Here is a 19040-nt window from a genome sequence, read left to right as displayed (position 1 = left end):
AAGAACTTGTGGACGTAGCTTAATTTTAAAGTGTACTCTCTTGAACAGGACGTACTATTTCCTTCAGTTAGCTAACCTATACTTCGTATTTCGGTATCTTACCATATACTAGTAAACTAAAGCAAATTAAGACTATTTACCATAGAAACCGCTCAAGAAGCGCGTCGTCCAGTCAACGAGCCCACAAAGGACTTAAGCGCTTGCCCTATAGAGGCGCGTCCGTCCGCGCCCGCACCCAGCATTGACCCTGGGACTGACCCGCCCAGTGAACCAGCTACCACTGAGCCGCCGTGAGCGTCCAGGCATTTTTGATAACGTAGCTGGGGAATAAGGGATTTTTTATTGTATTTTAAAGTAATGAAAGATTTTACTTCAATAATATTTTAAAATTGTTAAGGGTCCTATTATAATAAGTGTTACTTATAACAGACCCATAAGTATAATTTTTATAACATAGAAATAGATTTTGTTAATTATAATTTACAACCATTTCGATACTTAAGTAATAAGTTTAGAGTACAAACCTTGCAAGCAGCCTCTACAGTCTTGCACAGCGCCCCAGAGCTAGGCTCGGCGTGGAAGGCGTGCGCCACGAACGCGTCGTGCGGAGTGTGCACGATGAACGCGCAGCGCCGCACGTCGCGCCCGATGCCCAGGAACGACAGGTAGCGCACCCGGCATTCCAGGATTGGTGTCGTTTCCTGTTAATATTGTAAGTAAATCGTAATTACACTTAAATACTAAGTTAACTCATTAATACAAAATTTATTAATTACATTTAATAAAAGTTGAAAAATTGGATGTTTATAATAAAGCTGCTGACATAAATTAAGAAAAAAAACATCATTGTTATTTTGAGACCTTTGGTTCCGTTTAAAAAAATGTAGTATTTACTTTTTTAGCTTCACGCTATATTACTCTCTGCAATATAAGCAGAGACAACCTGGGAACCTAGTGTTAAGATATTCTGTTCCCATTAAGACACTTCTTATTGTTCCCAATTTCCCCCGAATTCTGGATAATGTAAGTTATTCTGCATCAAATCCTAAGTAATTAAAGTTGTTTTAATTTTTTAGCTCTACAATTACCGCATATAACATGGTAGGCATAAGGAATCTAGTGTTAAGCTCACCCCCTCCTCAGTGACCGTGATCATAGAGGGCGCGACCGCGACCGCGACGGGGCGCCAGGCGGAGGGTGCGCGCGCTGCCGCGAGGCGCTCGAGTGCGTCGTTAAGCACATCCATGCCGGTCGCGCGCGGCACCTCCGCGCTGCCCAGGTAGCGCGCGCGCACCGTCTTGCGGGGCTCCTCCATCGGCGTGGGGAATGACGCTCCTGACAATGTCATTGTTATTAAATTATATACTTTAATAGACAATGTTCTGTTTGTTAATGCAAGTTAAAATAGTGACAACATCAACGTCAACATTCTAGAGAATCAATTTTTTTAAATACCAATTTAAATTCATTTATTTTATTTGCTCTGTGTGACTTATATCTTGCCTTGAATACAAATCATTCAATATGCTGTTTCTTAAACTATACATAGCACAAATCTATTTAAGAAATACTGTTTCAATATTTTCGTTTCAAGAGTTAGTTCAAACTCACTCCAGAATAGTTATTCCCACTTCAAATTTTTTACTAATAAAAAAGTAAGCCAAGAAAAGACAACAAAACCATTAAAAATATCAATTCAAAGCTAATATCAAGGTCCCTACCGATACCTATCCCATTGCTCTATCCAAAATCTTACCCGACAACGGCCTCGGTCGCCTAGCAGCTGGCAGGTCCGTGGGACGAGGCGGAGGCTGCAAGGACCTCTCGATCATGATCCTCTTGCATATATCGCGTAATGCGTTCGCTATGGACCGCGCGGGCGCCTCACAACGGAAGACGTGACACATGTGCTTGCGTGTCACTCTGTCACGGGCTACGTAGGCAAAGTCCCTGGATGTTTTAGGGTAAAATTAGTATTTTTTTGTGTATTTTTTCCAAAATTTAAAAAGTCTTATATACAGCCCGAAGTGCAAATAGTTTATTAAGTAGTGGGATCATTGAGACCATATTTGATCTAACAAGATCAAGGAATAGATGAAAAAAATAGGACATAATTTTCATTATTGGGCTTTAATGACCAGTTCCAGGAACCAACCATTGCAAATGGATCGCTGTACTTATTTGTGCTATGGTATTATTAAAATAATAAAAAAAAATATTTATAAAATATAACATACCTACTTTTTATAAAGAATAGTAATTTAGGGTTAATCCTTAATTTAAAAATGTCATAGTAAGATCTATGCACATAGCTAATCTATATTACCGAATGAATTATTATTTATGCAAATTATAATAACAATTCCCACTCTTATATTTTAAAAGATCCTATGTAAATTAACTCTGTGTATTCTACTTTAGGATAACAAATTACAACCATATATTTATATGTATTGGGACAAAAACAAATGACAAGAGCTACAAATGTAACTAAAATGAACGCTAAATTCAATCGTTTCATACCTTTCACTAATCCAAGATTGCGTAATAAAAAACAATATTTATTAGTCAATTATTGGTTAAAGGTCTAACTACGTAAGATTGTATGAGGATCTACTTGCGCGAATGATTTGGGACTTTGCAAAGAACATAAATACTAGCGTGATACGTATAAGTTGATTACAATTATATAAATAAATTTATTATTATTCACTAGAAAGTAAAGCATGGATAGCCAATTATATTTTTTGTATAGATGTAGTGCTTCAAGCGACTAAATTATTTTTTACTTATAATGAAAACCCTGTTGTGTAAATAATTATAAAAGAAAATAATAATAATTTAATGACTGTAACTTATAAAGTTTAATCCCAAACACTAATGTAGGTATATATCACATGTAGACGTTTCTCAAAATAAAAAAAATAAATTAAAAAAATACAGTTACAAAATCTCAGAAAATTATTGTGGAAATAATTTTTGTATCAGTTTCCTTTTTACTGCACAATTGATACTTTTTAATAAGTTTAGTAAAGTTATTCCATTCTTATAAATTAAAATTAAAATATAAACCCTTCCTAAAAGTAATTTCCTCTTTGTATTAAATACATAATTATCTATAACTTCATTTAAAACAAACTCACCGTCCATTGTCTCTGCCGACGCCCCACACGCGTATTGTGTGTATGGGCTGCGTGTGCAGAGTATTTAAACTCTCCGGATCTATCAGCTTCAGGGCACCGTCGTCTAGATCCATGAATAGATCTTTGCCCTGGAAATGATTGAAAACATTATATTAATCCATTGGTCTTGATATATAAATTAAGTTAAATGGATATTCGCATATTTATAGTAATATTTAAACATCCAGTAAAAACTCAACCGATTTTATGATGATCATTTAAGCAACAACATATCCAGATTTAATGTTCACAGATATTATAAATAAAAATATCGTGGCAGTTGGATATCATCTGATAATAAATTCGATATTTTATTATTTTTAGACAAAACACGGCCTTGAATTTTGCACGGTCTTTTGAAAAAAATAAGCGGTGCCTGGGAAAGGTCTTAATTCTACGTTGTCTCTGTTTATCCTGTTATATACTGTATACAATGTGAAGCTAAATAGAAAGTAAAACTAAATTATTATACAATTCTAAAGGTCATACTCACATCTCCCCAACGCCCGACCTGGTCCAAAAGATCATTGCGACCAAGACTCAAGTCTACAATGCATTTGTTGACGGCGCGGCTCGAGCGCTCAGGAGTTAAATCAGTTTCAGATATCTCCACCCAACCGAGGGAACGGACGAAGAATCTGACAGCACGACCATCTTGTTCAGGACGGGCTGGGTAACTACGGCGCCTGAGGGAAAATTTGTTTAGTTACATTCAAATAGATTGAATTTTGAGAAAATTATTACGGATTAAAAAATGTTTTCATTCAAGCATATGTCACATGTCTTGTCTTCCGGAATAATTGTGTAAGAACAAGATTGAGACATAAATAATACCGTTCTTAAAATCCAAAAAAAGAAACATACTTATAAGCTACTTCCTCTCTTCGTTTCCTCTCAGCCTCTTGATGATCCTGATCCAAAGCACCACTAGTAGTACTTCTAGTAACGGACGATGTCATACCACCCTCGTACTTAACGTCCGATAAGTTCGAGCAATCTCTGACCATGGATATGCGGGACTCTCGAGCTTCTATGGGCGGCATTTTGGGGATCTCCCGCTGGATAGTCCCGCTTTTTATGTGCCAGTAATATGGGCCATCATTGTCTGTAAGAAACAATTATTTTTATGACAAAAAGGAACTCTCTTCAATAGAAATGAATATAATGTATATAAACTATTATCGCACGAACTTGTAAACAACCATATTTAGGAATATTGGTCCTGTCACAAGTACCATATATTATAATGTTTTTGTATCTTAGACTTGAGTGGAGAACGCAGTATCCTTACTACACTTGATTCTGGTCTACATATTGAAAAAAAAAAAATAAGGAATAAGAAAATAAATAGAAATACTGTATTTACCTTCATGTTTCTCCCACCCAGGAGGCAAAGTTTCTTTCTTTGGACGCAATTTAACTGGTATAGCGTAGAGGTCGTCATTGGGCCCCTCTGCGCTGTGCGGCACTGAACCGCAATGGCTCTTCTCCGTGTCTTCTTGATCAGCCCTCTCCTTTTCAGGAGGGGGTGAATCCCCCCCGCCATTCTGTTGGGGCGGCGTGATGAGGCCGCTTTTTTCGCTATGGACAAAAAATAAAAACATAGTAAACAAATCTATAAAAATCAAAAGTTGTTAAAACGTGATTTTGATTTTCGCCACTCTAAAAGCACCGTTTTTAAAATTGAACAGAAAGTGGGGAACAGAATATTTTATCACTAGTATTCTATCACATAAAAAATATATTAAAATAAAAAACAATACTTACTTAAGCTTGTTAACAGGTGAAGACGCCTCGTCTTCCACTCTGCAAAGAAACAAACACGAATTCATTAATAATGTCACCAAAAAACATATAGGTACTTTTATTATATTTCTTTATATAGGCACAGCCTCTGACTGTAAACACGACGAGTAGGGGTTCGACACCCACTCGAACTGATACTGAAGTTACAGAAATGAGGGAAGTTTTAGACAGAAGTGCTACAAAATACGTCTACCGTTCTTAACTGTCTCAATGTTAACACGCACCACTAAACACTGAAAGTTAAAACTGAATTCACTATGGCTTCTTCGTGTCGCCTTACTATTAATCGTTTAATACAGATTAAAGACCACTCCTTGTCTTTAATCTTGAGTTTTGGGTATTTTTGGGCATCTTCGGGTGAACGGTTATATCTTTTAAGCTTGGGTAAGCAGATAGTATTCAGGAAAATGTTATTGTTTGTAATCATTTTAATAGGCCATCGATGATTTCGGCCAATCGACCTGCATAATCTTGAAAAATGGGAAAACGGAAATTAACATTACATATTCTTCTATTCTCTTAGACAAGATCTTAAATAAAAATTTCAAGAGCTTAGACAAAGAAATATAAAACGACCGACGACTCGACGCTTTAAAAATGAGAAAAAAAATATCGAATTAAACTGCGTCTTCTTGCGCATAGCAATTTTTTCCATTTTCAATTACTTTTTTATTTTCATTCTTGTCTTGAGTCAGGTGGGTGGTTTTAAGTATTTATTAGTAGCGACTGCCTCGTATTTTTGGAGATTTAATGGGAGTTTTATATTTACAACTATATGAAATTACAAATCCATACTAATATTATAAAACGGACGAATTTGCCTGAACACACTAAACTCAGGCACTACTGTTTTCAATTGGAAGTAACTTTTAAAGTTAGATATACATACTATTCATCGAGGGAAACTATAGGCGATACGACGGTAATCCTTTCAATTTTACACAAATTTTAATTATATTCATTTGACCACGCGGGAGACCTCGTGAAGCATGGACCAAAACCTATTCTTTCTACGGGCATGAAATGCCTACTTCAAAAAACAAAAAAAAATCCTCACAAAGGTCTCTAAAAAAATATATTTGTATGAAAAACCAGACGTATCTGCGAAACATTATCTTGTCTTAACTGCAGTTGCCGAACTCCGGCCGTTTCGGGAGGGTAAATTAGCGTCCCCACTTTACGACCAATCTCGGTGCTAATAGACAATTTGTACATTTTACGGCTTTTACGACTGTACTGTCGACAAAAACGTACCACACGTCGTGTAATTAACGAGTGGTGCTTTGTGGGATTAGTATATAATTTAGGTTTACATGTGATTACTTCCTTCTGATTCTGTTTCCCGCACATATCAGGAAATGTATGCTGAGGGAACCTGTGAACCTAGTGTTAAGATACTACGTTATTATTAAGATACCTTTTCGTTCTCCACATTCCATGGAATTCTGGAGGCACTGCGTTTTCAGTGGCCGAACTCAACACAGCACTGCCTCGTTACCAGTGCGAGATAATAAAATATTAATTATTATAGTGTTATTTTTTGCTAATATCGAATGAATATTATGTATCCATCGGGAATTGAAAAAACAACTACGACATACGATCGATATGACTTCAGTTTTCATTGGGACTAATATTATATTAAAAGTAATAACAGTTGCGGCGGCGTCCCGACCGAAGTGTCTTATTGGGAACGGAGTGTCTTAACACTAGGTTTTCCAAATCTTTCTTCATACCGTAGCGTAGCGTAGCAAACGCTAAAAAAAAAATAACGCTCTCCATACTACTCTTCGTTTTTCGCCCGAAACCAGGACATTCGGAGTCTAAATTCGTAACTTAACGCCGCACTTGAGATTCTTATGCGCATGTGGTTCGACCTCACTACTCGTGCTCAAAGTACATATTTTGTAAACATATAAACATTATGTCATTTAAATGTAAATAAAGTCTAAAACAGCGTCTGCAAAAAGCTATAAAGATTCAACCGTGGCTGCTTTTATTTAACTACGGTTTTACGACACGTCGCCGTTTTCAAACAAACTGTAGGTACATGTATGTAAACTTTCAGGTTTTATTATATTTTCTATGTTTTAATTAGAATTATAAAATATTACTTGTCACTCATGTGTTTGTTTTAAGACGTAAATTGGAAAATCTCATATTTTCCTAGGAAAATCAAATTTCAAATCTCGTAGGAATTTCCAAATTTCCTCATTATGAGGGCGAGGAAATGGAAATATGAATATTTCATTCCTCGAGTGGGAATCGAACCCATAATCGTCGCGTTTACAGTCGCACACTTGTGCCCTTGCATAATAAGTAAATAAAAAACTAAATACAGGGGTGTGCCGCTCGACTAACTGAGGGGGTAAACTGATGACCGCTCCAATGGTTTCGACAAAGTTGTAAGGCCTTTTAGCATTTACTTCGTAACCCTAATAAAATAAGAAGTTTCTTGAAATAGTGTTATAGTATGAGATACCACCTAGTTATACGTAGAGTACGCACATAATTTGTAAAAAAAAATTAAGTACCCATTAAAATAAAATTAATATTAAATTAAGTTAAATATAATAAACGATGCATGAGGCCAGTGGTGGAGGAGGGGCATAAATGTGCGACTGTGCACGCGACAGGTTGTGAGTTCGATTCCCATTGGAGGAAATGAAATAATTAATATTTTTATTTCCTCGATCTGGTAACCAGGCAAAGCATGGCGATGAGTTCAGAATTCGACGCTTATAAGACACGTAGTGTTTTTAAACCTAAAAACTACTGACATAAACACATTAGTTATAGATTATCTATAATATTTGTTTTAGAAACTTTCATAATCTGTGAAACTAACTTGCTAGATCAATATTACGAAATACTAGACAAGCTAGGAGATGACATGACACTATAACGTCATCTGAACAAATATAACGTTGTAAGAAAAATATGTGACTGTATTTCTTTTCAAATTATTAATTTACGTAAAGAAAATAATGAATTGAAATTGTAGTTGTGGATTCGATTCCCTCACGGTGTAAAATTTATAGACCATCCAAATAATGCATAATCTGGGCGTTGAATAAATTATACAGAAATAACAACAATTAATGTTCACGCCCAATTCTTTTGATTTTCCGTATTATAACCGTTCCCCAATAAGACGACGGCTTCAAAAATAATAACATAATATTTTGACAAAAAATATAAAAAATCCATTATTACAAAAGGAAGACAACGTCAAAACGGTTGTACATATATTACAATAACAAACCGTACCAACGAATGAATATGAATAAAAAATTCAAAGCAATGTCGTTTCTAAAGCGTGACTTTTAATGCCTGCATAGAAAAGCAAGCTCGTAAAAGGACATAGGTACCGCATCTATTTAAATTTTTAACTATATTTTAAAATTTAAAATTCTAAATAACGCCCGAGGCGTAACTAGAGAAATATTTTTAGATTAATCTTTCATCAGGCAGGGCAGACAGAGCAGACTAAATGTTGAGACACTCCGTTCCCCACTTTCTGCCGAATTTTCGATTTGATTAGTTTTATTTTTCCATCCATCTCTCCGACGTTGATATCCTTCACTTAACGTGTACTTTATAAGCTCCTATTACTTTATGCAGGACGAAGGTACAGATTTTCTTTATTTTGATCTAAACAACATATTTTTTGGTCATCTTATCTTTTATTATCTTTTTTCAAACAAAAACATTGAGCTAATTTCCATATAACTCAGTATGTTAATTTTCAAACGCTACAAAAGTCATAAATTTTTGTTTCTAAAAATACGACAAATCCTGTGGAAAACGTAAAAACGATTTTAAAAAGCCAATTAATATGCAGAGCCATTGCATTGATTTGCATCGAAATTGCCCTAATCATTGCGCTATGCTAATAAAAGAAAAAAAGGAACTTGACTGACATTTCATTATTGGCTTTAGAATAGAAAAAATAAAATATATATTTATAGATACGCAAATGGACATGTTAAATTAATAAATAATATTGTTTAGCATCACGCTGTACTCCGCACATAGCAGGGTAGAGAGAGAGAAACTAGTGTCATTAATCTTAAAAGATTAAATAAAAAAAATATTATTATTTAATCCCAAAAGATTAAATTAAAAAAAATAACAGACAGTTGTTCATTAGTATTAATTATTATAACACTTAAAAATGGACCCTGTCAAGTGACCGTGGGAAATATTTTAATAGAAAACTAGGTTATTTTGTGGTTTGTATGCAATGAAAGTTGTTTGATGAGAATATTCTATGAACTGTGTGTGCATCTTCATTGCCAAATATCGTATTATTACATACATTTACATTTACACACATTTATTTATATCAATTTATTCTTTTCCAAACATTTTACAATGACCAAAAGGTTTGGCTTATATACCATACTAGTCGTCGCCTGCAACTTTTGTTTAAGTGGACTTAAATATGAAATCCAATTTTTCCCCGTTTCTGTAGGAATTTCGAGAAACACTTTCTAAATCTTACCTACACTCCATGATCTATCCACAAGCCAAAATTGTAAATGATCGCTGTCTGTACATAGAAGATACATGAGAAAATCAATTATCGAGGGGCATTTATTAATAGGTATAGTAGAACCCAAAACAATTATATTTTTAAAATATTTGCATACGATTGTAATCCTAGAATTTTATTATGCGAACTAACCCAAGGTTAGTTTAGAAAGCCTAGATTTAACCGTAGAAAGTAGTCTACTTGTATTTGAATATGTATAAGCATTTAAAGTATTGTCACTTTTACATTATATTAATTATTTAAATAAATTAGAAAAGGTATACTAAAGGACCGCCGTGGTACTGCGGCACAGTATTGTGGGTTCAATTACTACTTTGATAGTAAGACAAGATGCGGCGTTAAATTCCGTTAATCAACACAAGCGCTATGCAATGTTTGAAAATTGAGCGGTACATGGAGAAAGGGGTGTCATAACACTAGATTTCTCTAGGTTAAAACCAAAGAGAACCAAAGGAAGAAGTCAAACAAAACACATTATCACGTACAAAAACAAACTAGATGCGAAGTAAAAAGTCCTGCAACGGGTATATTAGAGCGAGGGTATTATTCAAAAGGGGCAAATTGCTTTCTAAAAATACATCGAAGAGCCTTCGAGAATAGATGGCTGGCTGGTTGAAATGAAAAATAGTATTCTGTAAATAGTGCTGCTAACTAGATGAAATTAGAAATGTAAAAGCGTTTATTACTTATTCAACGTTTATTAATGACAGTTTGTTGAGAACGTTCTAGGAACAGTGTATTTTTATTTTATGTTGAAATGATAATGATGATGATGAAATGGGGTGTTATTAGAGGCCGTCATGGTGCAGCGGGCAGGTTCTGACTGTAGACGCGACGGTTGCGGGTTTGATTCTCATTTCTCACAACGCCACGGCAGTTTCAATTCCCACTCGGGACAATGAATTAATTTAATTTCCTTGCTCTTGTAATAAAATAATACGCGGCTCCCCTGAGTAATGTCTTGCAGGTAAAGGCTAGTGTTTAGGATAAGCAGTAAAATATAGTGTTAAGACACTCCGTTTTATATTTGTGTATAAAAAATACAGCTATCTTTCGTATATGTCGAATTATAACAGCAAATATAAAAGTGCTTAACAGTCGTTATACACCATGTATAGCACGTTTCCCGACAATTTCCGTCTTATTGCCCACGTTCTTGTTTTAGATTGGAGGGCATTCATGTATGCTTTCTATTGACTATTATTGAGATTTAAAAATTGTTTTAATTGTTATGTATGTTTTGTATATACGAAATTAAATATTTACTTAAATTTATATTTTCATATTTTCGCTCTGGTGTAGAGGCAAAGCACCGCGTTTAGTTCCGCCACTCAACACGCTTCCAGAATAGGTGAAAAGTGGGAAACAGAGTGTCTTTAAACTAGGTTCCCTCTGCCTCTCCTATTGTGTGCGAGATATAGCGTAAATCTGATAAAAAAAGATAATATGGACAATTCTAAGAACGACAGAATGGAATGACTGAAAAAAAAACCATTTCCAATCTCGAAGTTTTATAAGTTCTATGTTTACTTATAAAAAATCCTGATAAAATATCTTAGTTCATAAAAACTACTTAAAAAAGCTTTTACCGCGCTGAATATTTCAAAGTTATAAAAACTAAGAAAAAACCGATTCTAACACGAATAACTTTAAAAAACTATCTCAGGATTTCTGCGAAAAAACGCTATCATTTCTAATTCCAAAGTAACGGTACAAAATACGTATTTAACTGAAAGACATATAGATACGAAAACTGAAAATAAAATATTGAATCTGTTGTGCACAGCTGGTGCACAGGATTGATTTCCATTCGGAAGTGTTAATTATTCTCATTTTGTGACGCTGGTAAGAAGACGAACCGCGGCGTTCAGTTCCGCCACTTTATACACAATGGGGCACAATGGGGAACGGAGTGTCTTAAGAATAAGTTCCCTTTGCCTATCCTGCTTATCTGGGATAAGGCATGAAGCTAAGAAAAAATAATTCTTTTGATTTTTTACAGATTGAAATTAATATTTATGATTTTTTACTAATATATAAGCATACAATATTAAGATTAATAATCAAGAAAAACAAGTTAAAAAAAATAGAAAATAATACAATAACTCGCTATAATATAGTTCACGTTCAAACGAATCAACAACAATAGATTGCTTCCGATTCCATTTGAAAAGGCACTCGCTGTGGTTCCTTGTAATGTGGATATTAAACTTGGCCATTGGAAGCCGGGGCTCGACTCGCGAGTAATTTACGAGATGAAATATGAAATATTTCATACTTTAGTTGGTTGTTTAATTAAAATATTTTAAGCTCTCATTGTGTGCTGAATGTGGTTTTAGAAATTGGGTTTTTATATAATACACTAATTGTAGTTCAAAACTTTGTTTGCGTGGAATTTAAAATGTAAAATGGAAAATCTCGCTTTTTCCCAATTAACATAGGAATTTCGAAAAATCCTCTCTCAATGCTTTTAAAGTAGTGCTCTCTAGTAGTACCTATTCATGCCAAATTTGTTAAGACACATCGTTCTCATTAAGACACTTCTGTTCTCCATGTTTTCTGGAATTCTCTCCGAATTCTGGAGGTATTGCGTGTTGAGTTTCGGAACTCAGTGCCGCGACTTGCATCGTTACCAGAGTAAAAAAACGAACATATTTTATATTTAATTATTTCTCTTCGAGTGAGAATTTAATCCACAACCTATTGCGATTACAGTCGCACGCCCCAACACCACAACTATCCTCCAGATATTTTTAATTAATAAGAAAAATAAATCAAATTGAAATTTAAATTGTGAAATATAATCCATCCATCCAGCCAATCTTTTACGAGTAGATTTTATATTTGGTCAATAGCTGTTAGAACAAAAAGGATTTTCCAGTGTGTTTGCAAGTAACAAAATATATATCGGAACGTCCCAGTAACTCCGCAGCAAGTAAACAGAAACATAAATCCGCTACCCAATTTAAACTTTTGCCAAATAACTAACCTCAGTACGATAAATGCGGTGTCCACAGTGATAAGGTAGAATATCTACATTTACATAAAAATACTTAATTATTATTAAAATGAATGCATTATACATTAGTTGTGGCTTACGTATATATAAAAAATATTGTTTTAAGAATAAAAGATTTAAAATTTATTCGTACAAAATTCTGATTTATTATATACATAAATAAAAAAACCTGACGAATTAAGTTTAAAACTGTAAACAAATTAGTTCACTCTACTTAACAACGTGTGAAAGCTCTGGTAAATGCTTTAATCTCTTTGTGAACATTTAATACGAGAGTCCTATGTTAATTATCATGTAAGTTGTATGGGAAACTATATTTTTTAAGTAATTAGTAATTAGGTATAATATTTGAGTAGTGGCTTGATTATAAAATGTAAAATTTCGTGTATTTCCTGTTTTTAGTTTTGTCCAGTTGCTAATTTTGTCTCTGTGTTTGTCTGTTAGTCACTAAAAATCGATAGAATTTTACATATATAATAGATATAGACTAAGAATTTAATTAGTGACTTGACAGTATACTTACAATACTAGTAAATATAATAATATATAAGGGAAATTGCTTAAAAATAAATTTAATATCAAACCACAACTCAATTAAGCTCGCATGTCAAACAAATATCGGATTTTTAAAGCTGGTACAAGTTTTAATAAAATTTTACGACAGTTCACAACTCCGCTTTTATACTAAAATACAAGTTGAGTAGTTTTTTATAGGTAGCATGAAGAGAATGGTAATATTTTTTGATAACGGAATATTATTATTGTTTTGTTTTCACGCCGTATCCCGCACACAGCAGGCAGAGGGAACCTACTGTTACGACACACTGTTCCCCACGAAACTTCCAATTTCCGAGACATTTGTGCGTTCTTTTTATCAGAGAGGAAATTAAACCAAAGTGGGAATTTTAGACTTTAATAACAAAATAAACGATCATTAGAAAATTTTTCACGGAAAAGGAATTGAACCTGCGCATTTTAAACGATAAGAATCTCTGCGAGATTTTAAGAAATAAGCAATATTACACGGCACTGGGCCCCCTTAATACCTACCGATTTTTTTGGTAAATTACTTAAGTCGATTTTTTTTAAATATTTAAATTTATGACAGAAATTTCCATTTTTATTGCTTGTAATTGACACTGTAATATAACTTACTTACTTCATATGTAAGGTACTTTTGTGTATGTAAATAGTATACAATTTCAGCAAAAACCGATAACCCACTGAGATACAAAAGTAAAGGCAAGTTCGCTGATTGTAATCGCGAACTCATTTCAGATAATCATTTTACAATTTACATATTGCAATGGCCTATGCCATTGCAATATGTAAATTTATGTATGTATGTATATTCATATTATTAATCTCCTGAACTAATAATAAAATAGTAATAAATTTTGTTAATTTGCGTTTTATTTTCTATTAGAACTCCGACTAAATTGATTATAGTTACATTTAAAAAAATAAAAAAATAAGTTTTTATATATTTTTAATGTTTTCCATATAACAATTATCTCACTTCAAAGTCGAATAAAAATAAACTAAACATGAAAAACTACGAAGTAACTTAATAATTAAAAGAACAATATTATGCGAATGCATACAAAAAATGCATTCAATTCTACAATATCTACAAAAGGCGTGAATTATTTAAAAAAAAACGCCAGACATGCATAAATTTTTAATGCAGTATTAATGAACTAGCGCTTCAGCCGACGCCTGATAACGAGGCTTTTAGTCTCGAGCTTTAGAATAAAAGTTTAAATTAAAAATATAAAATCTTGCTTTTTAACGCCGTCGTGGCTTAGTCGTCGTAAAATACTTTAAATATAATGGTTGTAGATTAAAAGAACGGAGTGTTTTGACACTAATATGCGTAAAAAATTGGTATTTTCTTTAAAAAATAAAAATTTTAAGCGTAGCGGGATATGAACTCGCACATCTTGGAAACCGTCTAAGATATATTTACGCTACATTAAAAATGTCACAAGTTTTCTTAAAAAAAAAAACTATTTACCCCCCTAAAAATGTTAAAAAAATTGACTTTAAACTTTATAGCATCACTATTTTTTGTTCATTTTTATAACTTTATTAATATCACTATATTCTATATAGGCACAGGTCTTATTTAACATTGTAAAGAGAATACAGTAGAGTCTTAGTTGTATTTGAAAGGTGCTAAATCTCACTGCAACGCGAGGAGTCACGTATTGCTGTAAACTAAGATAAGTGTGGCACAAACTTTAAGGATATAATTAGTTGAGTTTAACTTTGTTATTTATATTTATTTAATTATAGACATATATATACCCAAGGGGGAGTAGAATTCACAACCGTTATGTAAAAGGACATTCGATATTTTTAAAAGAAATAGTGGATATATCCCGCGTATTACAGGATAGGCAGAAGGAATTTATTGTTAAGACACTCCACTCATCATTCAATTATCGAAGTGTTCAGGTCGAGGAAATAGTAATAAAAATTTATTTTGTGTTTTTATTAATAAGTATCACATTAAGAAACTAAAAACAGGCCTAGACTTGTCTGATACAAGCCTAGGCCTGTTTGATACAAGCCTAGGCCATATTCCATTTCCAATATCAAGTATTTATACACACAGAATTTGATAACTCGCCTCATACCAAAATATTTTTAAAACAATAACAAAACTTAACTCCCCACACATTTTCCTGTCTACGCTACAACTATTAAACGATCGCTTCAGCTTACAACCTACACCACAAACTATATTAAGTTAGAGCGGACGTGCACCGCTCCGGACGCCCGGGGCCATTAAGCGGGCTTAGCTTGCGTTTGTACAAGTACTTTATATCTAACGACAGTAAAGCATTTTACGATATATTTTTATATTTTATCAAGTGAACTTTAAAATTAGGATTTTATCAATTTAAAATATATTGTAGAAATATTTAAAAAATCTTCTTTTTAGAAACGCACGGTTTTCAAGAGGCGCGGGTTCGAATACCGCTATTTTAATATTTTCATATATTTTTTATATTTTGCTTATATCTTTTCTAAATGTGGAATAACGATTTAAAATTGTTTTAGTTTTGTAGTTATATTAGTAAACACGTTATAATAATAATAATAAATATATAGTTATTATTATGATAATGTTAGAAAAGCATCTATATCAATTTTAAGCTTTGCATGAAAGCTCTAAGCCATAAAATTGTATCTATATACTATAGAAGTACATGTAAACATATTTAAAATTTTATGTTTTTTCATTAGAATTTTAATACGTCTAAATAAAAACAATAAATTTATATACTTATTATTATTATTATTATGTTAGAACAGCATCTATATCAATTTTAAGTTTTGCATGAAAGCTCTAAGCCATAAAATTGTATCTATATACTATAGAAGTACATGTAAACATATTTAAAATTTTATGTTTTTTTATTACAATTTTAATTCGAATTAATAAAAAAAATATATATTAAGATTATTACTATATAAATACATAATTTAATAAGCTTTAACGAATTTACCTTAAAAACCTAATGATATACATAAGTATATATCGTCGTATCAGCATATTATATAAATAGTATTGTGTGAAGCACATAGCTGGCCGCTAGCAGCTAGTATGTAGCTGCACTGTCGATCGATGCACTGCGACTGCGCAGTGGGCAGGTCGGCGCACCCGTTACGTAACCATTGTTACTAGATATATCTATCTATCTGTCTATATATATATATATATATAAATATAGATAGATAGATATATGTACTAGTTGATGCCCGTGACTTTGGTCGCGTGGACATTACAACCAGTGCCACACTATATTCATTTACATGTTTCGTAATTTTAATTTGAAATGTAAAATTATTTTTTTTTCGTGGGATGTATTGGAAACAGTTTCACGGTACTTTAAATATTCCTCAAGGAAACTGTATGATAAATTTTAGCTCTCTGTTGCTTAGGAACGGTACAATTTTATATAATTGATTGAAATTGTATGTATAATTTCAATCTTTTCTCCACTCATAACAGCTTAGGCAGGTAGAATGTAGTGTTAAAATACTTCTTCCATTTTTCACTTTATTTTCGAGAAATTTGATGTTAAATGGTGAAACTCAACATCACGTTTCTTACGAAAGCAGGAAAATGAAAACAATTTAAATTTTATCATTCCCCTGAGGTACAATCGCGCAAGCATTGTGTTTACAAACACTGTCACACTGCGCTAGGAAACCACTTTTAAAATATATGATTCGATTGTAGGATTTATTGTAAAAGGTCAACTTAAAGCATAAATCATGAGAATTTCTGGTCTGGTTGTTTCTGTATAGAATTATTTTAGAGCTTTAAACTTTTTCTGGTTTAAAGAAAAAAAGAAAGAGTAAAGAGTAAAGAAGAAAAGAAAAAGTAAAAGTAAAAAGTAAAATACAAAATAGGTAATATACACATGTATATTACCTATTTTGTATTTTACTAATTTTTGAGACAACACGAGTTGGGCGGCGTAACTTAGCGCCGAGGCTTGTTTTATTTATGTTCTGTAATATATAACTTGGAAATTAACCGTTAAAGTATAAGAAATAAATTGGGACTCCACTATCACAAATTGAGCAGTCAATTTTCATTTGAAAATTGTAAATGGGAAGTTCTATTCTAGTTTCAGTTTTCCTATATTCTCCTGACAAAAATAACCAGCGATGGACAGAAGTTTTACGAGACTTATTTTTTTAGCTTCAAACTATATCTTGCATAGAAAAAGAGATATGCAGAGGGAACACAGAGCTAAGACACTCCGTTCCCCACCTACTTAATTTGGAATTAAATTTTCAGACATTGTGTATTGAATGGCAGAACTCAACGGGATTTTCTTTTGTTTTTCCAAACGGGAATCGACCTCATAACCATAGCGTTTACAATACGGCGTTTATTTTCGCTTATCCCACAAAATGCAATAGAAACTTAAAAGTTAAAAATAATTTTCCATACAAAAGTTATATAACTTATATAGATACGTATACAGACGTCCACATTGGAAGCTATTGACTTCACGCTTGGAAGCACCAATGAATCATTTAGTGTTATTATGAGCGCAACGGTAACGCCGTACGTTACCACGTAAACACGTAATGGAGATGACTGGATGATATGTTGCTTGTTTGTGTTATTACTTAACTTAATTGAGAATTTGTTATATACATGGTGCTAGGTGTTACGGGTGAAAATATTGTTTTATATTATGTTGAGGCTGTCGGCGTAGTGACTGTTTATGCAACGGTTGTGAGTTCCAATCCCAATGAGAGGAATTATTTAATTAATACGAGTATATTCGTTTTCTTGCTCTGGGTAGAAGATAAAGTTCGGCGTACAATTCTGAAATTGAATACGAAATGTCTGGAAAATTCGGCGGATAGTGGGGAACGTAGTGTCTTCACTAGTTTCCCTCTGCCTAACCTGCTTTATGCAGCATGAAGCATGAAGACAAAAATCTTATTTAAAATAATAATTTACGCAAACCATATTAATCAATTACTAATGCCTACTGTACACCTAAACGAATGTAAAATGCTCTATTATTTATGTTTTTTCTAACAACGTTTGACGGTTATTAAAAATTAAAAAGTATCTTTGAAATGAAATATGAAAATTTATTTATCGATTTTGCATGTCTAATTTTGATGTAGCTCTCACTATTTCACTGATTTAATCTAAACTTGATAATACTTATATACAGTTAATAAATCAAACCCGCTAATAAAGTGATAACGTTAACGCAAGTATAATAAGTGCAACAAATCTCTATCAGATTTACGGTTGAGAGGCGCAACGAATCATAAAACGATGATATCTATACCTAACGGTTGTGTATTAACCATATGTGTATGTGTGTTGGTATGTCTCTCCCTATAAATGCATGTACCATTTCTTTTCCGTTGTCGGTAAAATAACCTCAAAAAGTATACTAAGTGAGCCATATAATAGCTTAAAAATAGCTTAAAAAGCTTAAAAAGCTCACTCAAGTCCAAGCTATACAACCCTGAACTTAACATTTTAAGTTATTCAAGTTATCGGCATTCGAAGAATGGACTTCTATATACAGGTATGTGTTTTGTTCGTGCGTCATTCCACGTGTATGTACATTTCTTTCAGGTCACATGAATCATATGAGAATTTAGTTCTGTACGTTTTTTTTTTGTTATTATAAAAGGTAAACTGAGAAATGTATAATGTTTTTTATTCTGCTTGGTTATATTTTAATAAAACTTTTTTTTTTTTAATAAAACCATTGGGTTTTGCCACTCAACACACAATTCCTGTCTACTATATGCGAGATAAAACATGAAGCTGTTAAATCATACTAAAAGAAAGATTCTAATATATTTTTACTTTTTTTACTATTAAAGTAACAAAAATAAAGAAATCAGCTAAAATATATAAACATGAGACTAAAAAAAATCATAGATGATTTTTTATTCATCTTCTAAC

At 32.9% G+C, this 19040-nt stretch overlaps 1 protein-coding gene across 5 annotated transcripts in view; it reads right to left on the bottom strand.

Annotated features, from left to right (window-relative positions):
• Nucleotides 1–19040, bottom strand: part of LOC146532982 (protein Fe65 homolog) — a 59863-nt gene that overhangs the window by 3019 nt on the left and 37804 nt on the right. For all 5 annotated transcript variants that reach the window (XM_085196922.1, XM_085196924.1, XM_085196925.1 and 2 more), the window contains exons 4-12: nucleotides 4950–4988; nucleotides 4549–4763; nucleotides 4047–4287; nucleotides 3676–3868; nucleotides 3144–3271; nucleotides 1757–1950; nucleotides 1133–1335; nucleotides 525–701; nucleotides 141–320 (exon numbers count right to left, since the gene is read on the bottom strand). In XM_085196922.1, the coding sequence (XP_085053048.1) occupies nucleotides 153–320; nucleotides 525–701; nucleotides 1133–1335; nucleotides 1757–1950; nucleotides 3144–3271; nucleotides 3676–3868; nucleotides 4047–4287; nucleotides 4549–4763; nucleotides 4950–4988 (1558 nt within the window). In that variant the 3' untranslated portion in view covers nucleotides 141–152. The remainder of the gene's footprint in view (nucleotides 1–140; nucleotides 321–524; nucleotides 702–1132; nucleotides 1336–1756; nucleotides 1951–3143; nucleotides 3272–3675; nucleotides 3869–4046; nucleotides 4288–4548; nucleotides 4764–4949; nucleotides 4989–19040) is intronic.

This window comes from Heliconius melpomene, chromosome 13 (genome assembly GCF_056956725.1).
Source record: "Heliconius melpomene rosina isolate 202511_hmr_F chromosome 13, ASM5695672v1, whole genome shotgun sequence".
In the NCBI taxonomy this organism is placed as follows: Eukaryota; Metazoa; Arthropoda; class Insecta; order Lepidoptera; family Nymphalidae; genus Heliconius; species Heliconius melpomene.
The sequence above is the reverse complement of the archived record's forward strand: the minus strand, read 5'-3'. Positions and strand labels throughout refer to the sequence as shown.